Here is a 17,680-nt window from a genome sequence, read left to right on the forward strand (position 1 = left end):
GTCTTACAGTTATCAATAACAAAAATATGTCATCCATTAATAAACATTTTTTGGCCTTTCTTGTTTAATTTAAAGATATCTAACAAAATATACTTCTCATTTTAGTAAATACACATAACTCAAAAATAATTCATTTTTCCAAAAAAATAACCATAAAAATATTAAAACTAAATTAATATGAAAACTATTCATTGGAATACACATAACTCACAGCATTCAGACACACTTTTAATTTTCCTATTTTATCTCCATTGTATTATATTTTATTCTATTGTATTTTCCTTTTGATTTAGTAACTTTATGATAACTCCATCGGTGTTGCAAGTACACTCTTGGACAGTTACCCTTTTGGCCCGTCTCCCTTCAGCGTTTTTTTCAAACCTTCATTTTTTTTTTCGACTCTATTTATTTTCACCACAAAAATTCAGCTTTCAGTCCACCACTTATACGGACCAAAAATTACAAAAAAGCGTATTAACGGGCCCATTTTATGGGAATTTCAAGGTCCAGCACAAAAACCCGTTAGGTTTGAACGGCCTTTATGGTGGCGCTGTTCCAGTCGCTGCAAGCCAGCCATCGCCAATGAGCCTTGGCTCTAATGGCATCTCTCCCCCTCCCCACATCAAAGGTTTAGGGTTCAAACCCTAGAGAAAGCAATTGAGAAAAAAAATGTGATAAAAATGTGTGGAAAGTGTGTGAGTATGTTGTGTACCTAGGATTGGGGGTTGTCCAATCCACGGAGGTACCTAAAATTGGGGGTTGTCTAATTCACCGACTAGAAAAAAAAAAGCCAGCCATCGTGCTTGAGGAGCCCCCTATTCGCCAGCCCTGTCAGCCCGCATCCCCCTGCCTCCACATCATAGCCACGTGTCGACCGGGAACTCAAGGAGATGGAATATGCGAATATCTGTATACTATAAATTTCCTTATTTAAAATGAATCTCGTTTAATATTATTCGTTTACTCTTAATTGATTTGTGTTATTAATATGTCTTATATAAATCGTTTTAAATTAGAATAATTTAGTAGTAATTATTAGTAAATTGTTCTAGACTATAATAGAAGATAGAAGTGTAGATAAATTATTTTAACTAAGTACGATTTAGTAGATAGTACAATTATATATAATTCAATTGAAATTGATTTATTAAGAGAGAAAAATGTATATAAATCGGGTTTAGCAACTCCAATTTACTAAGAGAAAAAAATGTATGAACATTAATAATAATAAATGGTTCAAAATTTTGAGAATTAACTAAAATCAAAGCTACTCATGCATTTTCTCTTTATTCTTTCTCTAAAATGTTATAAAAGTTAGGAAGTTAAATAAATTTATATTAGTATTTTTAAAACTATAAACAATTAGAATTAAAAGTTTTTTCAATAATTACTAAAATAACATATATATAATACTGTTGTTGTTTCTTATATTTGTATATTATTTTTTCTTCTTAAAAAATAAAACATGTAGGTATTCTTTTGTTTTATTTTTTTTTTAAAATAGAAATTTCTAGATATATCGTATTTACTATGTTTTATTGGTAGTCAAATATATAAGTATTCAATAAAATAACTTTAATAAGTATTTTATCTAAACAATAATATTTATTTATTAGTAGGATTAAATGATACGATTGTATTAAAATTCAGAGTTTATAATTTATAAAACTAATTTCGATGAAATATATTTAAATAAAAGAATTAATTATCTTTTTTATAAGTATATTTTTTTATGTTTCTATAAGTATAATTTTTTTTGACTATTTATCTATTATTATATAGAAAAAAAAAAGACTATTATCACACCTCAATTAATAAAATTTTACTTAATCATCTTAAATGATCTTTTTCAATTTTATAGCTAAATTAATAATTTATTAAGTAAAAATTTAATATTACCCAAATTTATTATCGCTAATACTATAAAATTAAATTAATGTTATTTTTTAGTAATGTAATAATAGTCATGTGTATCTATAAGACATGGCATAGTATATAGTACATGATAATAAAAAAATAATTAACAGATGAATTATAAGGCACAATATATATATATTCTGAATTTTTATCTAACATTATTTTATTGTTTTTATGCAATTTAAACTAATAACAAGTAAACTAAAATTATAATAAATTTTTAAGGCAATTTCACAAATTTTATACAAATTTAATTATTTTTCTTGATAATTATATATTTCTGTAAGAAAAAATTTTATTCTAATATTTAAATAAAATAAAAATTATTTTTAAATAAAAGAAAGAATTAGGTTGACATTGATTTTTAATTAAATTTAGAAATTATTTGACTCAAATTTTTTATGTGCAAATAAATTTTATTTAATTTTTTATTTGATTTTTTAAACCGTTGCCTGGCTTAATCAATTTTAAATTCTTCTATTTATCATGTCCGTCCCAACTCCCAACAATAGCCGCTAGGTGACAGCTGTGCATTCTCCCTTTTTTAGCTGCCTATTACAGTTTTTTTCTTTGTTATTTCAGGGCTAAAGTGCCATTGCGAACTTCACTACATGACAAATTTAAACCTTGCTACGGAATTGTACATGACATAGACTTCCAGTAAAGTGTACTGGAGCACATGAAACGTTTCCGGATTTATATACGTATTTATTGTTAGGTATCGCGTTCTTCGACTTTGTCACGACTCACGAGGTTCTTTAATGAACCCTATAAGTTATTCTTAGGTATTAATTGATTCGCTCCTGATTTTGGTATTTGCTTTTTTTTATCCTCTATAATCATTAGAAATTTAAAATACTTACAGTGGAAGGTTGAGTACCATTTTTGTCTTTAAAATATAGAGATCAACAATTTTTTTTTTTATTTTTTTTTACATATAAAATAGTTTTTAAAATTTAAAACCAAATTTTAAAATTATTTTTTTATTTAAATATTAAAATTTTGAACCAAATTATTTATAACAAAAAAATTATAAAATAAAAAAATAAGAGGAAAAGAGCGTTTCTTCTCCTGTGAAAAAAGAAGGAAAGAAGAAGCTGTCCATGATCTACTTTTATGTTTTATCTCCTTTTCTGTCGTCACTTTCATTTTGGTCCCTAAGAACTAAGGTAAGGATAATTTTAAAATTAAGTTAAATTTTAAAAACGATTTTATATATAAAAAAGTCGAAAACAAAAAATTTTTTTACTTATACCTTAAAAACAAAAATCGTACTAAATCCCAATCGATTATTTTCAGTTTTAAGTATTTTATGATTGTTATCTAAAATTTTTAAAATTATTTTTTATTTATACTCAAAGTAAATATTAAATTTTCAATATTTAATTAAGCATGAAGGAATTTTTTTATTCAACCACACACTTTTTGAATGAAATTTCGATGCAACTAAACAAACAAAAGTTTAGAATTGAATTTACTAGGCATACTATATATATAAGGCCCATAGACTTGTGTAAATTATTAATTATGTGATTGTCAATTCTATGAATTTCGATTTTTTTTTAATTAATATTTTAGGTAATCAACCTCAGAGCATATTAAATGTATGAATTATAAACTTGGCAACTTGTCATAAATGTATATAAAATAACAAATTATCAGGTTCATAGTTCATATATTTAATACGTTATGAAGCTGGTTATCCAAAATATTAATAAAAAATATAAAAAAATTGAAATTCATAGAATTGACAATTACATAATTAATAAAACTTTTTATTAAATAAAAAGTAAAAAACTATTATATTTTTTAAAATTTTATTAATTAAATATATTTTAACTCTTTATTTATTATATTTTATATTAATAAGTTATATTTAGGATGATTTATTTTTTATTTTTTTTAGTAATAAATAAATTTTTAACACATTTCTTTTTTTTTCGGAACACATAACACATTTGTCATAAAAATATCCTTGTTGAATAAAATAAAATTGTATTTACAAAATCAACCAAGTCATAAATATTAAATTTATAAATACACAAAAGTGTTATCTATATCTTAGTCATCTATATCTTAGTCTCAACTCATATAATAACATACATTAATCTTATAATATACCCACTAATCACAGTTTCCACATTGATTTTAATGAAGTAAGTTAAAAATGGAAAACAACTATTAAAGAATGTTGAGAAATAACGAGGAAGGAAGAAAGAAGATATTTGTAATTTGAAAATATTCCACATATGATTACAGAAACGTGTGGTCCCTACGATTAAATGCTGTTTGGTTTTGGTTTTGGCGTCTTGCCCATATTGAAAAGACAACAAAAAAATGATGAAAGTAAGGCAATGTTTGTTTCAGGAAACTAAAACTGACCCTTTGCATTATATCAGTTAGGCTTGTTTTTCCTTCCTTATTTGCTTAGGATTTTGGTTCCTTACTACCAAAGGAGCCTCTGTGGTTCGTTCCTTGGATGGCAACTGGGACAAATTCAGGGAACGATAACTTAGAATTCAATTAGCTTTCGACTTTTCCAAAATATATTAGCTGATTAGTAGACTGAAACTTAGTACCCTACTGCATTTGGTGATCAGATTTAGAAAATAGTGATAATACAGGGGTTGAATTTTTGAAAAACTAGAATTTCAGTAGTTTGGATATGAGAAAAGAATTATATTTTTTTAAGAATAAAATTATTTTAATTTGAGATTCAATTCTATGATTTGAAATACCTTTAACATATTAATAAGAAAAAATTCAATTTTTAATTTGAAATAACTCTTACATGAACTAAATTTTCTTCTTTTATAATTTTGTCTTTAATAAAAGGAAGAAAGAAAACTAAATAGATGTTAAGACAAAATTAGAATAATCAATTATAAATAAAAATATTTTTGATATTTAACATATTAAGTTTGTTTAGTGTGAAAATTGATTTCAAAATCAGATGCCTTTTAGTCTGATTTGTAAATAAAAAGAAAAATGAGAATTTAATGGTTTATTTTTATTTGTTCTAAAATAAGAGAAAAAATTCTAATTGTTGAATAAATTCTAATTCAGAGATTTCCAACACAAGCTCTAATAACATTTTTTTTTAAATTCATTTAATTTTTTAAGTTCTAATTTATCCCGAAAAATCTTCGCATTTTTCTTTAATCAGTTACAGTTTTTTCCGTGCAGATAAAGTCACCACCTCTTTGTGAAGCTCCAAGTCCGTGACTATTTGTTTCTATATATACAAAGCAATACAAGTAAGACTCACAAGGCTAAGTTTATAGGAGGATATTCCATTCAATAGAAAGGAGAATAATTTCTCTTCTCTGCAGGAATTGTTAGTTTTGTATTGTTGCTTTGCTTCGTTTGAGTGTTGGTGTTGCTCTTTTCATAAATTGTAATTTTTGTTTTACTTTTTATGCTTACTTTCTACTGCAAAATTCAAAAGAGAATAAAAATTTAATGCAGTTTAATTGATAAGGATCAGAATTGCTATGTTGTTTATTTACTTCTTGATTATTATCTCACGACATGTCATGAATGATGTCATGGTCTTTTTCTTTTCTAATTTCTATCTCAATGATAGTTGAATGTATTTAGTACTGCATTTAATGATCAGATTTAGAAAATATTGATAATAAAGGGGTTGAAATTTTTGAAAAACAAAAACTTTAATAGTTTGTTTGAAAATTATTTGAATATGAAAAACGAATTATATTTTTTTTAAGAATAAAATCTTTTTTATTTGAGATTCAATTCTATGATTTAAAATGATTTTAATATATTAATAAAAAAATCAATTCTTTAATTTTGAATAACTCTTATGAGTTAATTTTTTTTTATAATTTTGTCTTTAATAAAGAGAAGAAAGAAAACTAAATATGTGTTAGGCAAAATTAGAATAATAAATTATAATAGAAATATTTTTTATATTAAACTTGTTTAGTGTGTGAAATGCTTTTAAAATCGAACTCTTTTTAGGATTAGTTTGGACAAACAATTTAATTAAATTTCTTTTGAAAAATAATTTAAATAATAAATGATTATATTAAAAGTAGTTTATAAATAAATTATTTTGTGTTTGGATTTTTAATTCTAAAAGTGCTTATTTTATAAAAATATGATAAAAAGAAAAGTAGTAGTAGTATGAGAGAAGTTATTTTTTTAACTTCTTTATAAGCTCCTAAATAAATTTTTAAAAAGCTATAATTTAATTTTAAAAATTGCACCAAATATTAATACTACTATTTTTCATAAATCAAAAAATAAAAAAAATTACTTTTGAAACTTTCCAAAGCAACTCTTAATCTGATTTGTAAATAAAAAAAAAATAAAAATTTAATGTTCATTTTTATTTGTACCAAAATAAAAGAAAAAATTCCAATTCCTGAATAAATTCTAATTCAGAGATTTTCAAACAAGCTCTAATAACATTTTCTTAAAAAGAAAAATATTCATTTAATTTTTTAAGTTCTAATTTATCCCGAAAAATCTTCCCATTTTTCTTAAATTACTTGCAGTTTTTACCATGCAGATAACGTCACTATCTCTTTGTGAAGCTCCAAGTGCATGACTATTTGTTCTATATATACAAAGCAATACAAGTCAGACTCACAAAGCTAAGTTTATAGCAGAATTGAAGGATGGGTCAAGCTTTAGGGTGTATCATTGTGGGGCAATCAAACGTGGCTATTAAGGAACATTTTGGGAAATTCGATGATATTCTGCAACCTGGATGTCACTGCTTGCCTTGGTGCCTCGGATACCAGATAGCCGGCGGCCTTTCGCTCCGTGTGCAGCAACTCGATGTCAAATGCGAGACAAAAACCAAGGTTTTTTTGCTTCCTTTACCTCCTCCTGTAATATTAGCTCTTCTTTAGATGATATGATTTGTGATCACTTTGCTTTGTGTTCAGAACACTGTTCAAAGTTATAATTGGTTAAGAACAACACTTTGCCTATGAGAGATTCTGTGAATTTTAAGACTTTTAATTTTTCAACTGTGATGAATTTTGCAAAGTAGTACAGTTGCATATTGTTCCCTATGTTATTTCTTTTGATCTACGCTTCAGGAAATTTCCTTGTTCTCCAATATACCTTTGACCTTTTAAGGTTTAGAAGGTAGATGTGTATTTTCAATTTGATCTATTGTGAACAATTGTTAAAGGTTAACTCTGATATACTTGTTAGGATAATGTGTTTGTGAATGTGGTTGCTTCTGTGCAATACCGCGCCTTGGCCGATAAAGCATCTGACGCCTTCTATAGGCTCACGAACACAAAGGAACAGATACAGTCCTATGTTTTCGACGGTATGTGGAATGATCGATTATTGTGCTTAATTCTGTTCTAGAAATGTTACATACCTGAAATTAATGCAAGATCACTCCAATAATGGAACTATCTAGTATCTACTGCTTCTATAGAATGCTGCTTATGCTTTTTTTTTTTTGTATTTCTTCAGTTATCAGGGCAAGTGTGCCAAAGTTGGAGCTGGATGCTGTCTTTGAGCAGAAGAACGACATAGCAAGGGCCGTCGAAGATGAGCTTGAAAAGGTGTTATTTCGGCCTGCAATTTCAACTTCTGTTATCATAATCCTTGTCAATTACTTTGTGATTAACAAATTATCTTAAACTCTTGTTTTAGGCCATGTCTGCTTATGGATATGAGATTGTTCAGACCCTTATTGTTGATATAGAGCCTGATGTTCATGTCAAGAGAGCTATGAATGAGATTAATGCAGGTAATCTGTTCTTAGTTGATCAAAAATTACTTTTAACATGCATAAATATTCATATATACATGCAGCTTTTCATATATTTGCTTGCATTTCAACTTTCTCTTTCAAAGTTCAAACTAATTAAATAAATGTAATATAATCACCCATTTGGTAAACTTGAAACTCTTTTCTTGTCTTATGACCTATGTCTCAAACTCCAAGTTTGTGAGTGTGAGCGCAGGTGTGCATGTGTGTGCGCGCACATGTGTTAAAGACATGACCTGTATAAGTGGACAGAAAGAGGGTTCTTAACCCTTTTCTCATTTTGTTTATCATTGTAATGAAGGTTATATCTCCTAATAACCATTTCACTATTTTCTCAACAGCTGCTAGATTGAGGCTAGCTGCCAATGAAAAAGCTGAAGCAGAAAAAATACTTCAGATCAAGAAAGCCGAGGGAGAAGCCGAGTCCAAATACCTGTCGGGACTCGGAATAGCTCGACAGCGCCAGGCCATTGTGGATGGACTGAGGGACAGTGTGCTTGCATTCTCTGAGAACGTGCCCGGGACAACAGCAAAAGATATCATGGAAATGGTTCTGGTCACTCAATACTTTGACACAATGAAGGAGATTGGTGCTTCTTCAAAGTCCTCAGCAGTGTTCATACCACATGGTCCTGCTGCTGTTAGGGATGTTGGTGAGCAAATCAGAGATGGTTTACTTCACGCCAATGCCTCACCAAATCTCTTAAATTAAGCCTTTTTCTGGGATTATAAATAACAATACTAATGTATATTGTGTGTGTGTGTGTTTGTGTGTTTGATATGTTAAAGACTATTGTGTGTGTGTGTGTGCTCTTGCTTCTTTCTGGATAATTGATGCTTTGTGCTTGATATTGAGTGTTAAAGACTAGTTGTTAAAGCTTTCAGTATTAAAAATTAGTTGAAGCCTTGAAGGATTACTTCTTAGATTTTCTTTAATTATGTCTTATTTGTGTGTTTAAATTTACATTTTATATATTCTTGCTAACAATTAAAATTGCCTTAGCTTATTAATCATGCTTCCTAAAGAGCAGAATAGAGATGGAAACTCGCATCATATTACAGAATCCAAACTACGGTATCAATTCTTGCTTCTATAATTGATTGAGAAAATTGAGATCTTTTACTTCCTATAAAAAATAAATCACTTGTAAGACAAATCCCAAACGTAAGCATACATTTGCTTCTTCTTTTTCTCTCTCATTCCCTTTTTTGCCGAAAAAAACACTTACAACTAATATTTGTATATATAGTTCAAAAACGTTATTCTTAAAAGAAATTAAACAAATACATCAGCCACTTTGTCAAAATCAATTATACCTACAATTATTTTTTCAGAAACAGAACCACAACATGTATCCCATCCAACAGGCATAATAAGCAAACTGTGATATAAGGTAGCGTTTGTTTTGAGGTACTAAGACAGAGACTGAGAGACTGAGACTCAGTATTGTGTTTGTTAGTTCAAAGACTGGTACTAAAATTTCTGTCTCTGTCTCTAAAATTCCAGTATTTCAGTACCTCCAAAAAGTAGGGACACAGGGGACTGAAATTTTTAGAGATGGAAACTGAAACTTTAATAACATTTTATACCTAAAATACTTTCATTTTAATTAATTAATTCTAATTTTACCCTTTGTGCAAATTAAATTAGAGTTTCATTCTTGTTTCAATTTCTGTCTCTCATTTTACACCAAACAGAATACTGAGATTTATTTCAATCCCTGTCTCTTAGTCTCTGTCTCTCAGTATCAGTCTTTCCGTCTCTGTCTCTCCACCAAACGCTACCTAAAGGAATATTGCAGGGAACCATTGTAGGAACAAAAACAATATAAAAATTTCGCGCAAGTTAAAGCCTCAACAACCGTAGTTGTTGACGCGAGCCTTCGCTGTGGTCAAGGGGTCCAACGCGTGCTGGGCGCCAAGGGTGAGGGTGTTCTCGTTGGACGAGAACCTGTGAGTCACCTCGGCACCAACAGCAGTGTTGGTCAAGGGGTTGACCACATGATAACTACTATATTTATTTAGTGACATTCAAAATATTAAAACTCTAATTTTTTTAATATTATTTTAAAATAACTACTATATTTATAGAGTGAGATATAAAAGATTAAAACATTTAAAATAACTACTATATTTATTTAGTGAAATCCAAAATATTAAAATTATATTTTGAATTTCACTAAATTTAATAAATATAGTAGTTATTTTAAATTTTTTAATCTTTTATATCTCACTCTATAAATATAGTAGTTATTTTAAAAAATATATATATTAAAATATTAAGATTCAACAAGTGATCCCACAAATCGATTTTTTAATTATTGAGTTCTATCATATATATTAAATAATAATAAAGATTATAATTTTAAAATAAATATTATATTATATAGTAAGATTTAAAACATCTAAATTTTTAAATATATAATCAACAATAATTTGATAAATTCGTTTAAATAAAAAAAATTGCTATAAAAAAATTACAATTTGAAAATATAAAAGTTAAAATACAAATGACAAAATAATTTTATAATAATTTAATTATTTTTATTATTTTATTTAAAAAATTTTATTTGTAAGGTCTAAAAATAATATTAAAATTAGTACTATTAAAAATACTTCAAATTTAATATTATGAAGAAAAAATAAAAGAAATTTATATAAGGACTGATTTGATTAATTTTTAAAATTTTAAAGATGAAAATGACTTACGTTTAAATTTTCAGGGATTAATTTTCAAGTGACACGCGGCATTAACCTGCCATGTCATCATGGCACATGGTACTTAACGTAACACGTTATCAGCCGTTGTCATCTAACTAACGGAAGGACCAATTTGATTTACGTTTTATCTTTTAAGAACTAATATGACTAAAAAAATCTTTTAAAGACTAATTTAAAAAATAGATAATCTTTTAGGGACGAATTTGATTATTAACTCTATATATATAAGCAAAATCTTCCAAGTAATTTTCACTGAAATAATAATTTTGTAGGTAAGATACAAGTTTAGATGAGCCTATTATTTTCGTGTGTATTTGAAATAAAATCAAGTTTAAAAGAGTTTATCATATAATGACACATCAATAAAAATTACTACTTTTTATATTAACCACATGAATGAATATATAAAAAAATCCAATTAAAAGAAAAAATTTTAAAGATCTTGATGAAATTTAAAAATACAAATATTTATAGATTGAATATGAAAATTGTTATGAATTAAATTATAAAAAATTGAACAAATATAATTATACTGTAACGTTTTATACTGTCAATATATTAAAATTAAACTCTTATAAATTTATCAAAAAATATCTAAGTCTAAATAAATTAAGTGCAGGCATTGCTATGATAAAACATAATGATGGAGTTAGATACTTAGATTATGTATTTGATGCAATTTAGTAGGATAAGATTCTATATAATTTTTGTTGTGTTATGGTATTTTTTGGTAGCACGAATTAGGAAAGAAAACAAATAGAAAGAATTTACATCTAATAAAATTTACTGGCATAACACAATTAGCTAGAAAGAATAATAAACAAAAGGGTTTTTTACTTAAATAAAATGTATGGGAGCCAAAATTACCTAATTCCCCTGAAACGAATTCTTCAACGTGAATCTCCTCTTGGTATTATTATATAAATCGTCCTAGGTTGCATAGGGTTACATAAAACGTGAATCATCTTAGCCTAGGATGATTTATGCATGAACATATTAGGCAAATCAAACGTAAATCGTGGCAGGGTCTCCAGGATTAGAAGAAGAGCATAAATCGTCCCAGGGTGGTAGGTTTTACGTATTAATGGGCTAATTCTCACTGGGCTGCCACGATTTATGCATTACTGGGACCCTATTCAGCCCGGCACGATTTATGTTTGTGTTCGTAACACTAACTAGACTGGAACGATTTATGCCCAAGTTAGTAACCCTAAGGACCTAAGAACCATAGAAGTCAGAACTGAACCGGTGATCGAACCGTTCACGTAACCGGGTTAATGGTACAACCGGCAGGTAACTAGTTGAACCGATTGACCCGATCCTACGTAATTAAAAAATAAAATATAAAAAAAATTAAAATTAAAATTTAAAATACATATTTTCACTATTAACCCAACTTCAACATTTTTAAAAAAATTTGAAACTTAAGCGGTTCGGTCGAACCGGTCTAACCGAGTCATATCGATTTAAACCAATTCACTTTGGTCCGGTCCGGTCCGGTCCGGTCCTGCTAACAATAGTAACAACAGCAAATTTTTGGGGATTCTGCCATCAGAACCATCCCCATATCATGAGCGAATTTGCTGTTGTTAGACCGAATTCGCTGTTGTTAGACCGAATTCGCTCATGATATGGGGATGGTTCTGATGGTAGAATCCCCAAAAATTCGCTGTTGTTACTATTGTTAGCAGGACCGGACCGGACCGGACCGGACCAAAGTGAATTGGTTTAAATCGATATGACTCGGTTAGACCGGTTCGACCGAACCGCTTAAGTTTCAAATTTTTTTAAAAATGTTGAAGTTGGGTTAATAGTGAAAATATGTATTTTAAATTTTAATTTTAATTTTTTTTATATTTTATTTTTTAATTACGTAGGATCGGGTCAATCGGTTCAACTGGTTACCTGCCGATTGTACCATTAATCCGGTTACGTGAACGGTTCGATCACCGGTTCAGTTTTGACTTCTATGGTTCTTAGGTCCTTAGGGTTACTAACTTGGGCATAAATCGTCCCAGCCTAGTTAGTGTTACGAACACAAACATAAATCGTGCCAGGCTGAATAGGGTCCCAGTAATGCATAAATCGTGGCAGCCCAGTGAGAGTTAGCCCATTAACACGTAAAACCTACCACCCTGGGACGATTTATGCTCTTCTTCTAACCTGGAGACCCTGCCACGATTTACGTTTGATTTGCCTAATATGTTCATGCATAAATCGTCTTAGGCTAAAATGATTCACGTTTTATGTAACCCTATGCAGTCTATGACGATTTATATAATAATACCAAGAGGGGATTTACGTTGAAGAATTCGTTTCAGGGGAATCAGGTAATTTTGACTCCCATACATTTTATTTAAGTAAAAAACCCTAAACAAAAACTCATTTCGTTTTAGGGTGATTATTTAGTCTTTAAAAATTTTTGTGCGAATAAATTTATCCCAAAAAAATAAAAATTATCGAATAGGTTTTTGACGTTTCGTCGGATACATCAAGTTCAATGACAGATTCAAAAATTTTAAATTGTGGAAATAAATATATAATACATAAAAATAAAAAATTACACAAACATATCAAAGTATATAAAAATAAATAATGTAAAAATATTAAATATTAAATAATTTGTTATTTATTTATTATTAATATTGATATATAAATAAATAATAACGTAGTTATTAATTTAACTTTTTATAAATTAAATACATATAATAATAATAATAATAATAATAATAATAATAATAATAATAATAAAAAAGTTGAATAAAAAACTCAAAGATATAAACTTTAACTAAATAAATTTATTAATTTATAATGTTACAGTAATATTTTATTTTTTATTAAATTGATTTAATATATATTTTTATTTTATATTTTTAGATATAAATTAGAGTTTAATTTTAATGTACTGATTGTATAGTCACCAAAAAATGTACTAATTGTATAAAATATTTTAAATAATTGTTCAGTTACTATGTTCTTTTGGATTATCATTTACATGATTGATGTAAAAGATAATTATTTTTTATGACATGACATTATATAATTAGATGTGCGTGTAAATTTATTTATATTGATAATATATTAAAATTTAATTTTAAAAATTAAAAAATATATATAATAAAGGAGTTAACTAATTTGTATTCTAAAAAAATATGTTAAGAGTATAATAATAAAAAAATTTAAATTTTAATATATTTAAAATATAAAAAAATAATTTTTCAATAATTTTAGGTCAAATTTTAATTTTTATGGTGTTTTTAAATGTACCCTTATGACATAGATTAGTAAAATCCTTAAAATATTTTGATATAAAATTTAATAGATATTTTTTTTAATACTAAGATAAATATAATTTTTTAATGAGATACATATATATTTATACATATATTTTTTGGCATTTTTTTAAATTGTTAGTGGACACTTGCTCCCATACCCTACCAAATAGATCCGTCTCTGGACTCAAGTCCCTCCATTGAAAATCACCTAATATCGTTAATTGACAGGTACTAATTTGTTTAATTTTAATATTTTAAAAGACTAATCTATTTAATTTTAAAGTTTAGAAAGATTAATATGTACATAAAGAATCTGAATTTGGAGATATGTTGTGAATGCGATCCAAACTATTTCTACTCTATTTACTGTTGTTCTTTCTACTTCAATAATTATTGTTACCGTTTCTATTATAAGTTAGTCCCTCAAAATTTTACTCTTCATTTTATCTTAATATCAACTTCTATTTTAGATAATATAGATAGATTTTTCAAGTATTAAATTTTGGGATGCACGAATTAGATAGCGGAGGAATACCTCATTGATCATATCCTTCGTGATTGATCATTCAAACACGCTACCAAAGTTGGAGTTGGATTAATATATGTATTTATTGTGTAGGTATCGAGTTCTTAGACTTTGTTACGAGGTTATTTAATGAACCCTATAAGTTATTCTCAGATATTAATTGATTCCCTCCTCGTTTAGATATTAATTTTGCTGTTTTTTTTTTCTATCATTAGAAATTTAAATTACTTACAGTCCAATACAATCTATTAGAGTTAAGTACGATTTTGGTCTCTAATATATAAGTTAAAAATTTTTTTACTTCTAACTTTTTTTTATATAAAATCGTCCATAAAATTTAAAACTAAATTTTAAAATCGTATTTTCTATTTAAATATTAAAATTTTAAATTAAATTATCTATAACAAAAAAATTATAAAATAAAAAAAAACAAAAAAAGAGAGTCTTTCTTCTTTTCGAAAGGAATAAGAGAAAAAGAAAAAAAAAGTTGTCCACGATTCACTTTGTCTCCATTTTTGCTGCCATCTTCATACGGTCTTAGTCTATGAGATAAGAATAATTTTAAAATTAGGATAGATTTTAGAGAAAATTTTATATGCAAAAAGAGTTGGAAACAAAAAAATTTTCAGCCTATACTAAACTAAAATTGTACTTAATCCCAATAAATTATTTTCAGTTTTAAGTATTTTAAGATTGTTATCTAGAGTTTTAAAATTATTTTTTTACAGTTTTAAGTAATTTAAAATTGTTATCTAGAATTTTAAAATTATTTTTTTATTCATACTTAAAGTAAATATCAAATTTCCAATATTTAGTTAAGCATGGATGAATCTTTTTATTCAACCACACACGCGCTGAATGAAATTTTGGTGCAACTAAGCAAACAAAAGTTTAGAATTGAATTTACTAGGCATACTATATACAAGGCCCATAGACTTGTGTAAATTACTAATTATGTGATTGTCAATTCTATGGATTACGATTCCTTTTTTGCATTTTCTAATTCATATTTTGGGTAACCAGCCTCATAGCGTATTAAATGTATGAACTATGAACCTGGCAACTTGTTATTTATATACATTGTTTAATAATATGCTATAGTAAAAATAATACCACATAAGAAAAAATAAAAACAATAATACTCACCTAACTTTATATTTTATCTTTTTTTTTTCTTTTTTATATAATTGCTTTCAAAAGTATGACATGAAAATATTATCTATTTTTAAATACTTTTTATTAAGTAAAAATTGTTATATTTTTAAATTTTTTATTAATTAAATATATTTTAACTCTTTATTTATTATATTTTATGTTAATAAGTTATATTTAGAATGTTTTATTTTTTATTTTTCTTTTTTAGTAATAAATAAATTTTAAGACATTTTTTTTTCGGAACACATTTGTCATAAAAATATCCTTACTGAATAAAATAAAATTGTATTTACAAAATCAACCAAGTCACAAATATTAAATTTATACATACACAAAAGTGCACAAATTAATTTTATTATGGAGGCAACGTTAGTGTAGAACGCGGATATGGAGAGGAGAGGAGCTTTACTGGACTGTGGTGTCAGGAACACAGTAATCGAACCCTGCGACTTGTTGATAGGAACTCGGACCCTTCGATTTTCTATAAATTAAAAAAAATTCCTCTCAATCACAAATCGAACCCAGGGACTAGTTTAACCAAATAATTAAAAAAAAAAAAACAAAGAAAACGGACCATCCATTTTGGTGAGGACATATTACACGGTCCGATTTTTTCTATGTGAATTTCGTATACTACAAGCAAAACAGATCCTTCGATTTACTTACAAAATTTTCAAAACAAAAAATTCAGAAGGTCCGATTTCTTCTTATTAAATCTGAGTCAAAAACTGTTCCACATTTCGGTGTAACACCCCCTTATTCCATAACCCGACCCTCCTCCATAACCAAAAAAATTAGCCACAAAAGTGTTATCTATATCTTATTCATCTATATCTTAGTCTCAACTCATATAATGACATACATTATTCTTATAATATACCCACTCATCGCAGTTTCCACATTGACTTTAATAAAGTAAGTTAAAAAATGGAAAACAACTATAAAAGAATGTTGAGAAATAACAAGGAAGGAAGAAAGAAGATATTTGTAATTTGAAAATATTCCACATATGATTACAAAAACGCGTGGTCCCTACGATTAAATACTGTTTGGTTTTGGTTTTGGCGTCTTGCCCATATTGAAAAGACAACAAAAAAAAAAGAGAGTAAGGCAATGTTTGTTTCATGAAACTGAAACTGAAACTGAAACTGACCCTTTGCATTATGTTAGTTAGGCCTCCCCGTTTTTTTTTTCCTTCCTTATTTGCTTAGGATTTTGGTTCCTTACTACCGAAGGAGCCTCTGTGGTTCGTTCTTGGATGGCAGCTGGGACAAATTCAGGGAACGATAACTCGGAATTCGCCTAATTTTCGACTTTTCGAAAATATATGAGCTGATTAGTAGACTGAAATTTAGTACTGTATTTAGGGATCAAATTTTAAAAATAGTGATAATAAAGAGGTTGAAATTTTTGAAAAACTAAAATTTTAAGAGTTTATTTAAAAATTATTTGGATATGAGAAAAAAATTATATTTTTTTTTAAGAATAGAATCATTTCTATTTGAGATTTAATTCTATAATTTGAAATGACTTTAACATATTAATAAAAAATATTCAATTCTTTAATTTAAAATAACTCTTATATGAACTAAATTTTTTTTTATAATTTTATCTTTAATAAAAGGAAAAAAGAAAACTAAATAAGTGTTAAAGGCAAAATTAGAATAATCAATTATAAATAGAAATATTTTTGATATTTAACATATTAAACTTGTTTAGTATGAGAATTGATTTTAAAATCAGACCCTTTTAGTGCTTGTTTGGGCGTTATTATTCTGTTAAAAAAAATCTTTTTTTATTTTTTAGCGTGTTTGGCAAATTTCTAATAGTAAAAGTAAAAGCATTAGAAAAATAAAAAAAACATCTTTTTTGAGAAGCTGTAATTTATATCTTTTTTTTAAAAGATCTTTTTTCTTTAAAAAAAAGATATTTGTCATATAATAAATAAACAAAAAAGTACTTTTATATTGTCATATCCAAACATAATTGATAGATAAAAAGATCTTTTTATATGAGATATCCAAACATAAAATTACTTTTACTTCTCTACAAGATCTTTTAAAAAAAGATAACTCAAAAAAAGATTTTTCTTAGAAGTTCATCCAAACAAACTAGTCTGATTTATAAATTAAAAAAAAAGGTGAGAATTTAATTATTTATTTTTATTTATTCTAAAATAAAAAAATCTAATTCTTGAATTAATTCTAATTCAGAGATTTCCAAACAAACTATAATAACATTTTTTTTTAAAAAATATTAATTTAATTTTTTAAGTTCTAATTTATCCCGAAAAATCTTCGCTTTTTTCTTAAATTAGTTACA

General features: G+C 26.8%; 1 protein-coding gene across 1 annotated transcript; it reads left to right on the plus strand.

Moving 5' to 3' along the window:
• The first annotated feature begins 6,514 nt into the window (after window positions 1–6,514).
• LOC130977109 (hypersensitive-induced response protein-like protein 2) lies at window positions 6,515–8,598 on the plus strand. The gene is made up of 5 exons (XM_057902123.1): window positions 6,515–6,749; window positions 7,108–7,228; window positions 7,381–7,472; window positions 7,564–7,660; window positions 8,023–8,598. Exons 1-5 carry the CDS (start codon window positions 6,561–6,563, stop codon window positions 8,391–8,393), a joined length of 870 nt encoding a protein of 289 aa, XP_057758106.1. The 5' UTR covers window positions 6,515–6,560; the 3' UTR covers window positions 8,394–8,598.
• Window positions 8,599–17,680: the final 9,082 nt, after the last annotated feature.

Source organism: Arachis stenosperma, chromosome 4 (genome assembly GCF_014773155.1).
Source record: "Arachis stenosperma cultivar V10309 chromosome 4, arast.V10309.gnm1.PFL2, whole genome shotgun sequence".
Classification (NCBI taxonomy): domain Eukaryota; kingdom Viridiplantae; phylum Streptophyta; class Magnoliopsida; order Fabales; family Fabaceae; genus Arachis; species Arachis stenosperma.

Coding starts and splice junctions, on each gene's coding strand:
- LOC130977109 (XM_057902123.1), top strand. CDS start 6,561: ATGGGTCAAGCTTTAGGGTGTATCATTGTGGGGCAATCAAACGTGGCT. Junction 7,473..7,563: donor TCGAAGATGAGCTTGAAAAG/GTGTTATTTCGG, acceptor CTCTTGTTTTAG/GCCATGTCTGCTTATGGATA. Junction 7,661..8,022: donor TATGAATGAGATTAATGCAG/GTAATCTGTTCT, acceptor TTTTCTCAACAG/CTGCTAGATTGAGGCTAGCT.